The 8123-nt window shown below is 45.1% G+C and overlaps 1 protein-coding gene across 1 annotated transcript; it reads left to right on the top strand.

Annotated features, from left to right (window-relative positions):
* Positions 1-85: 85 nt before the first annotated feature.
* Positions 86-6440, top strand: TMX1 (thioredoxin related transmembrane protein 1). Its single transcript, XM_051621183.1, has 8 exons — positions 86-250; positions 373-488; positions 1710-1755; positions 2281-2409; positions 3599-3644; positions 3728-3829; positions 4451-4520; positions 5137-6440. The coding sequence occupies exons 1-8, from the start codon at positions 96-98 to the stop codon at positions 5313-5315; spliced, it is 843 nt and encodes a 280-aa protein (XP_051477143.1). The 5' UTR covers positions 86-95; the 3' UTR covers positions 5316-6440.
* The last annotated feature ends 1683 nt before the right edge of the window (positions 6441-8123 follow it).

The following is an 8123-nucleotide window of genomic DNA, read 5'->3' as shown; positions in this document are numbered from 1 at the left end:
CAGGGTACTCCTTGCCCCGCCCCCCAAAGGCGCTCCCCGAGCGTCCTTCCCGCGCATGCGCGGTGGGGGCGGTGGAAGGCGGGGAGGGCGGCAAGATGGCGGCGGCGGGCGGGGCGGTGCGGGCCCTGGCGAGGCTGGCGCTGCTGGGCCTGGCCGTGCTGGGCCCGGCGCTGGGCAAGCGGAGCGCCGTCCGGGTGCTGTCGGACGGCATGTGGCGGGAGCTGCTGCAGGGCGAGTGGATGGTGGAGTTGTGAGTGGCGGGGCGGGGATGTCGCTGGGTGCCGGGTGAGGTGAGGTGGGGGGGGTGTGTGTGTGTGTGTGTGTGTGTGCGCGGCCCGAGCCGTGTTCCTGACAGACTTGTGCCTTCCCCAGCTATGCCCCGTGGTGCCCCGCCTGCCAGAACCTGCAGCCCGAGTGGGAGAAGTTTGCCGAGTGGGGTGAGGACCTGGAGGTGAACATTGCCAAGGTGGATGTCACGGAGCAGCCGGGTGAGCAGCGTCTGGCGGGGCCGGGCTGGGAGCTCCTCACGTCCCCCCCCGGGGCCTCGGGCTTCTGCGGGCTCGGGGAGGGCGTTCGGGGCAGGCTGTGTGCTTTTAGAAGAGGCACAGAATCGGCAGGAGTAATAAGGAGGGTGGTGAGACCCAGGTGGCCCAGGGAAGTTGTGGCTGCCCCATCCCTGGCAGTGTTGAAGGGCAGGTTGGATGGGGCTTGGAGCAACCTGGGCTGGTGGGAGGTGTCCCTGCCCATGCAGGGGAGTGGAACTGGATGATCTTTAAGGTCCCTCCCAACCCAAACCACTCTGTGATACGATTCTCTTGGTCTCTGTCAAAGGCACATTGTTACTTGTAGACAAAATACTTGAGTATTTCTTAATAGGCGAAGGAAACAAGAAGGTTTCTCTCAAAAGTGACTTGGATGGTTTGAAGGAGATTTTAAACTTTGCTTTTTGAACATCATACAGAGCAAAGAAAAGAGGTTTCAGCCTTCCCTGTTTTGTCAGTTATTAACTGAAATAAGTAAAATGTGGGGGGGAAATCACCTTTGGGGAGAAATTGCAGAGAACAAAAGGGACACATGGAGTAAAAACAGAGCTTAGATAAGAGTGAAACAGTAAGAATTAGGCAAAACCAGATTCCAATTAGAGAGAAACATGTCCCAGGTAGTCAACAGCCTGGTGTTGAGACAGGCCTGCAGGGTGGAAAGGAGCACTGCCCACAGCTTGTCTGGGTGACAGCCTTGAGCACTGGGTAGAAAAACACTTGAGTAATTTGATTAATGGTATCAACATGTCGTTAATATATTAATGAGCCATTAGCATATAAAAATACCCACCTGTAGACTAGAGGGGCCCCTACTAACAACAAGCCCCCCACTCTTTGAGTGTGTATAGTGACATTTTTGAGCATTGCCACATTCAGTGGAAGTGAGGAATGAGTTGACCAGTCCTGGGTGGCAATGACAGAATAATGTTCAAGTTCCTTCTCATATTTTTTAGGGGTATAAAAGTAGCACTTGTATTCCGGGAAGCTGAGCTTGGAATTTGTGGAATACCACAAATGCAGTACTTAGATTTGCAGAGGTTTGGGTTTGATCTCAATTAGAGACTGATACTTGGGAGCACCTGTTTTTATTTTGGTTCATAGTCACATTTCTTGCTTTTTCTTACCCAAGAGAGCTCTACTATTCTGAAAAGAACTATTTTCTTGCAGGATTAAGTGGACGATTTATCATAACAGCCCTTCCCACCATCTATCAGTAAGTATGCAAAGCAGCAGGGTTTTTTTAGAGGAGAAAGAACATTCTTTTTCCCTTTTCTGGGGGGCAAATGAATGAGATTTACCCTATTCTTTAACATTATGGGTTACTTGACACAGAGACAACCACAACTTTACCTACTGTGACCTTACAGTACTGCCAGCTGCCAGTGATTTTTTCTTTTCCCTTCAGGCCTTAATTATTGTCTCCTCTCATGGATGTTTCTGTTTTGCAATCTTCTCTGTGGGTTGAGCTTAATGCAAGTTGTGTGGCAAATGCATTAGTGAGATGATTATCTTTTCATGGAATGGCAACCTAAAGCTATCCAAGAGGCAAGTGGGGCCAAGGTTCTAGGAATACTTGTTGTCAGGATTCTTGGAAAACGTTTTAGAGCCAAGATTGTCTGAAGCAAAGTAGACCTAAAACAAAATAAAAAGTTAAAAAGGTGATGGGAGGGAAGATGTTGAGTGGAAGCAAATGCTGCCTGCTTGCACTGTCTGAAATAAAGGACTTTTTGCTTTACAGCTGTAAAGATGGAGAGTTCAGGAGATACCAGGGTGCAAGAACTAAAACTGATTTCATAAACTTCATCAATGACCAGGAATGGAAATCGGTTGAACCTGTTTCGTCCTGGTTTGGTCCTTCCTCTTTCCTGTAAGTTTTGGTATGAGTTTTGTAACCAATTGTCCAGGATGCACACTTTAAGAACATGCTGGGACAGGTCCTTAGGTGTGCCACCTCCACCTTAACAGCTCTGTGCTGCTGGGAGGGTGATGGGTGGGGGGTCCTGCCTCCTCCATCAGCTGGGGGAGGATTGTGTGCACCAGCCTGGCAAAGAAATCCCAGGCAAGGTTGGACTTTTAAGGCAACAAATAGTTGTAGGTGGGGGTATTGTTTCACTGAGCTCTTGTAGGGGATTGACACTGTAAGGTGGCCATTTAAGAAGACATCATCTGCAGCAAGGTTAAAAGCAGAGTGGAAGGGTGGAGGTTCTTTTGCTGAAGGAAAAGTGAGGAGACTGAGAAAAAAACATGCTCTTTTCTAGTTTTATTGCTTTAAAGGGCTTTTCTGTGTTGCTGCATGTGCTATGTGTTGGTTTCAGAGTGGCTGAGTAACTGTGAGTGATGAAGCTTGTTGGGGATAAAACTGATTGAGGCAAATGAGCCCAGTTGTTCATGGTTTTCTTTCTGTTAGTCCAAGCAGTGGTGGCTGCAGCCCTTCTGTGCTGCCTGCACTGGGCTGTGCCAGTGTTCAGCTTGTGGACTCTTAGGTTAGACTGAAATTGGCCATTATTTTGGCTCTTCTAGGAAGCTAAGCAGGATATTCATGGCAGATGGATAGCCTGGTCTTTTTCACTTGTGTCTAAAATAGAACTAAACTTAAGTCTCTGAGGATCTCTCAGTTCTTATATAACCTGATGGGTTGTTTCTTTTAACAGGTTATTTTTTCATTTTCATAAAATGTCCAGATGCTTAATTCTTAATATGTTGCATAGAGTTCCAGCTGGCTTCTCATAAACTGTTGGTCCAAAAAAAAACCCCTTAGCATGTAAACAACAGTGACTGAAATTCCTATGTCAGCAGGTCAAGGAAGTTTGTGAATTCAGAGTTCATCCATATGTGGAATGTTACTTAAGCTGGTGCTGAAGGGAACTTCATGGGACACGAGTGGAGGGGAAAGACAAAACAGAAGCTAAAATTCCAAGTAGTTAGAAGGGAAACTAGACATGAGTAGAATGTTGTTCAACATGGGACTAAAGAAGGACCAGTCAGGCAGATCAGAAGGTACAGGTCTGTGGATGCCTGGAAGGTGTTTGCAGTTACCTTGTTCTGCTTTATTTCAGGATGAGCAGTATGTCAGCTTTGTTTCAGTTGTCCATGTGGATCAGGGTATGTGCTTCAACCTCTGTTTTACCTGAACAGACATGGTACTCATCTGTTCTTGAACTGACTCCCTTGTCTTTTTATTTCAGCACTGCCATGGTTATTTAACAGAAAATGTTGGAATACCTGTTTGGGGCTCCTATGCTATTTTTGCCTTGGCAACTCTCTTCTCAGGACTGATACTGGGGCTGGTAAGTGAAGCAGCTGAAGCAGATTGGCTGTGGCTGCTCAGGGTGGTGCCAGCACCTTGCCTCATCTTCAGTAGTGAGACCAGTTGTTTTCCCCCTGAGCTGGAAGACAGGGATGGGAGGTAGAAGGAAGCTCCTGAAATTCAAGGGGAAACAGTTGGTGACCTGCTGCACTCCTTAGACACACAAGTCTGAGAGAGCTGGGGGTGTCCAGCCTGGAGACAAGGAGGTGAGGGGAGACCTGCTGGCTCTGCAACTGCCTGGGAGGAGGTTGGAGCCACGGGGGTCGGGCTCTGCTCCCCAGGAACAAGGGATGGAACAAGAGGAAATGGCCTCAAGTTGTGCCAGGGGAGGCTTAGATTGGATCTTGGGAACAATTTCTTCCCCAAAGGGCTGTCAGGCCCTGGCCCAGGCTGCCCAGGGCAGGGGTGGAGTCCCCATCCCTGGAGGGGTTTCCAAGCCCTGTAGATGTGGTGCTGAGGGACATGGGGCAGTGGTGGCCTTGGCAGGGCTGAGGGAATGGTTGGACTGGATGATCCTAAAGGTCTTTTCCAGTCAAAACAATTCAGTGATTCTAATGTGCAGGATGTTTGGAAGTTTAAACTTTTCTTTCTTTGGTTTCAGATAATGGTGTTCTTAGCAGACTGTATCTGCCCATCCAAGAGGCACAGACCAGCACCCTACCCACACCCAAGTAAGGCCACTATGTGCTTCTGATTCAGTGAAGCTGCTGGTAAATCTTATTTAATAAGTACCAGTATGTGACTGGTGTCTGCAGAACATGAGATCTGCTGTAGAAGTTTATACTTGTGATTGATGCTTTTCCTGCAGCTGCTTGTCCTTAGGTTTAATGGGGGGTTTTTATTTAGCTCTGAGTGGATCTCTCAGTGGTGCTAAGCTGTGGGACTGTGTGAGTTTGAGGGACAAAATGAGGATTAAAAGTGAATCTGCCTTTCTGTGGATAGTGATTCAGTTTGGGGTTAGTCCCTGGAGTTTTCCAAGGTAACCTTAACAAGTCACAAAAGACCACTGGAATGGTTTCTGGTTTGTAGGAACCTGGCTCATTTTTTCAAGGTTTTATATTAACTTGTCTAGGTAGTCTGTCATCTGTTAGTGCTTGACCTGTGGGTAACTTCATGCTAACAAAGTTCTGCCAAAGACTGCAGCTTCAGTGGTGATACAGGAGAGTGTTACCTGGATTGAATGGATTAAAATTCTGTGCTAGCCTGTGATGTTAGAAAAAAAAAAAAAAAGCATTTATTATGGTAATGACATTTATTGGTTTATGCCTGGTTTCTTTTCTTCTTAAGGAAAACTAGCTCCAGCATCAGCTCAGCTGCTGAAAAAGCTGGATGAAGAGCAAGAAGCAGATGAGGAAGATATCTCAGATGATGAAACAGAGGGTAAAAAGGTGTCCAGCAAGGACTCATCACCCAACCCTGTGAGGCAGCGCCCAGTGAACCCTGCTGCTACAATGGAGAAATCTTAGTTTGGTTTGCATGCAGGATTAGTCTTTGAGTCACCAACTCAAAAGGAAGATAAATGTCAAATCCTTCAGCTTGAAGAGAACAATGACTCCTGTTGTGGTAATATTGATGCATTTCATGAATTCAGAAAAACAAAAGCAAAAGAAAAGCATCTTTGGCAGCAGGTATTCAGAGCTAAAACATGCTGTTGCAAATAGCTGGAATTTCTCCTGTCTGTGTGTGGAGAAATGCCAAGAAATAATTTATGTGGCTTCTTGAATGACTTGTTCTATAGGGACTTTATTTTTTCTTTAACAGAAAGTAAGCCAGTGTACTTGTTGCTTTAGGGAGCCTTAGCAAGGGAAGGCACTGGGCTCTTTGCTGTCAAAGCATTCAAAAAGGTGTCTCAGTAGAAATATATCTAGTTGTGCTCTGAAGAAATGCTGAGGGGAAAAGCTCCTTCAGTTGTGGAACATGTTCCAGGCTTCTTCAGGTGACAAAAACTTTCTGCTGTGACAGTGAGTACTACAACCCCCCAGTCTTTGTTCCAAAGGGATGAACGTTGCCATCTTCATTTTAAGGAGCAGAAGTTGCCCCCTGAGCAAGAGCTGGAGTTGGTCTCTGCCATCCTCCTAGAGGGGAGTTACCACAATTTCCCTGGAGTGTGGATTCTCTGGCTGCTCCAGAAACCTGCTGTTTGCATCCATTTCATCTAGAAAAGGCTGTAAAAAGCTAGATGAGCCTCCTGGTGAAGTAATTATCCAGAAAAACTTAAGTAGCACCTGTAGTCTTGTTTGTCTCAGTGACTCTGATTCAGATGGGAATAGTTTACATGCAGGGTCCTCCTCTGAGTACAAACCCTCCCTGCTGGATGGTAGGAGGACTCTGCTTATTTTTAATACATGATCAATAATTTCTGCTTACTCCAGTTTTACTGCCAATCAGGCTGTACCTGATCTGAAGTTGAAATAACTGCTTCTTAGTTTCTTTTCTAGAAAGTCATCTTTTCTGTTCTCACAGAACCATCTTGGAACAACACACCCTCATTCTTTCCTTTTTTTTAAAAAAAAGGCCCTGTAGCTGCTGTTTTCTGTGTGGTATTTGTTTTATAACTCTGTAGAAATAAAAAGAATGCACATGCTCATGGAGCCAGTGTTACCTTGCATCACTTGTAAAGAATTTTCCATAGTTTTTCAGTTAGTTTCCAAAGTATTTGCAAGGGAAGGGTTGCTGAGCACACTTAGGATTTTTTTGACAAGCCTGTTCTTGCTGGGGTGTTTTGTTTTGGTTGGTTTTCTTTTTAGTTGTGGTTTGTTTTGAAATGTTTTCATCTGAGCTGGTTTGCAGCACTGGCAGTTGATAAATCTTTGGCCTTAGTAAACTTGGTCGTGAATAATTAAGACCAGAAACATAGAAAAGCTCTTGATGTGTTCACTGCAGCCAGGGTCTCTAAAGGCAGGGTCTCCTTATGGTTGTTCAGAAGACAGAGCATCAGACCAGGAGCTCAAAATGAGCTCAGTGGGATATGAAAGAAATACTGGGAAAAAATAATACTCAAAGCTCTTGCAGGGGAATCAGCTTATACAGGTGTCAAGAATTCGCTGTGGTTTTTGTCAGTCTTGAATACTTCTTTGCAAGTTGTGTTGTGAGTACACCTGATAGATCATCATTCATCCTTCCATGTTCTGAATGGCAAAAAAAAGTCACTCAGGTATCCAGGTATCTGAGTGAATCTTCCAGGATGTTCTTAGGAAGAAAAAGTTCTGTAAGATGTCCTGGAACTCCCTCCTTGGACTTTTGCTTTCTTTTTCTCAACATTGGTGCTCTGGAATGACTTATAACTTCAGTGCTGGGTTGTGTGTTAGGAAGAGAAAAACTCATGCTTGAAAGGGTCCTTTTGGTTAAAATCTGGGTTAAATTCCTGTCATTTTTCAATACCAGGCTTTCCTGGTGTTTGAATGGAGACCACTGTGTACCTTAAATGCCCTTAAGGTGTGGGTCTTGTGGGATTGCCTTAAATTCTCTACAAGGTTTGATCTTAGCCTTTGTTACTAGTAAAATAAAGCAATAAATCTGTGAGGTCCTAGGACTGGTAGCACTGTCCTTACAAACAAAGTATCTCATTAGCTTGGAGAGGGCTTGAGAAGACAGGGGAGACAGAAACACTCTTGTTAGGGAAACCTGTTTTAGAAGCTGAACTATATGGGCTTAACTCCACTTGGAATATATTTAAGTGTAGCTGCTCTACATGCAGCTTTTCCTAATTTTTCAGTTACTTTAAAAATGTTTGTGCAATATAGAAAGTATATCCTGGTAAGTTTTGGCTAACTTTTCATTTTAAAAGAACAACCTTTTTGGTTTTTCTTGCTGTACTTCTAGACTCCTGGTTTAACAAGAACTTCTAGCACTAATTTACCTTGCCTTTGCCTTCTGCACTCCCACCTTTTCCTACTGCCTCCCTGCCTTAGGCAAGTAACCAAATTCCAAAACTGCCTCTTAGTCCCAAGTGTTCCCAGTTGCTGGAATCCAGCCTCTGTGGGGCAGACCTGTGCTTGTGACTGGTGTATCTTCTGCAGCTTCTGATTATCCATAGGCAGCCTGTGTTTGCTGATCTCTGTAAATCTTACTGCTCATATTTTTAATAATATTGTGGGTTGTTTTTTTTTCCTGTGAATATTTAAGTTTCTTGATTATTTTTATTTGAAATCTCTCTTCCAAAGATGTTGACTGAGGCTGAGTGAAGGTTGCAGTGGAACAAATGTGTGTAAGAGCTTGTCCTCTCTGTGTACTGATGATGCTTGAATATCAGTTTTGTACAAGCCAGGCTGCCC

This window comes from Apus apus, chromosome 5 (genome assembly GCF_020740795.1).
Source record: "Apus apus isolate bApuApu2 chromosome 5, bApuApu2.pri.cur, whole genome shotgun sequence".
Classification (NCBI taxonomy): Eukaryota; Metazoa; Chordata; class Aves; order Apodiformes; family Apodidae; genus Apus; species Apus apus.
Note: the sequence above shows the minus strand (reverse complement) of the source record. Positions and strands in the feature narration are given on the sequence as shown.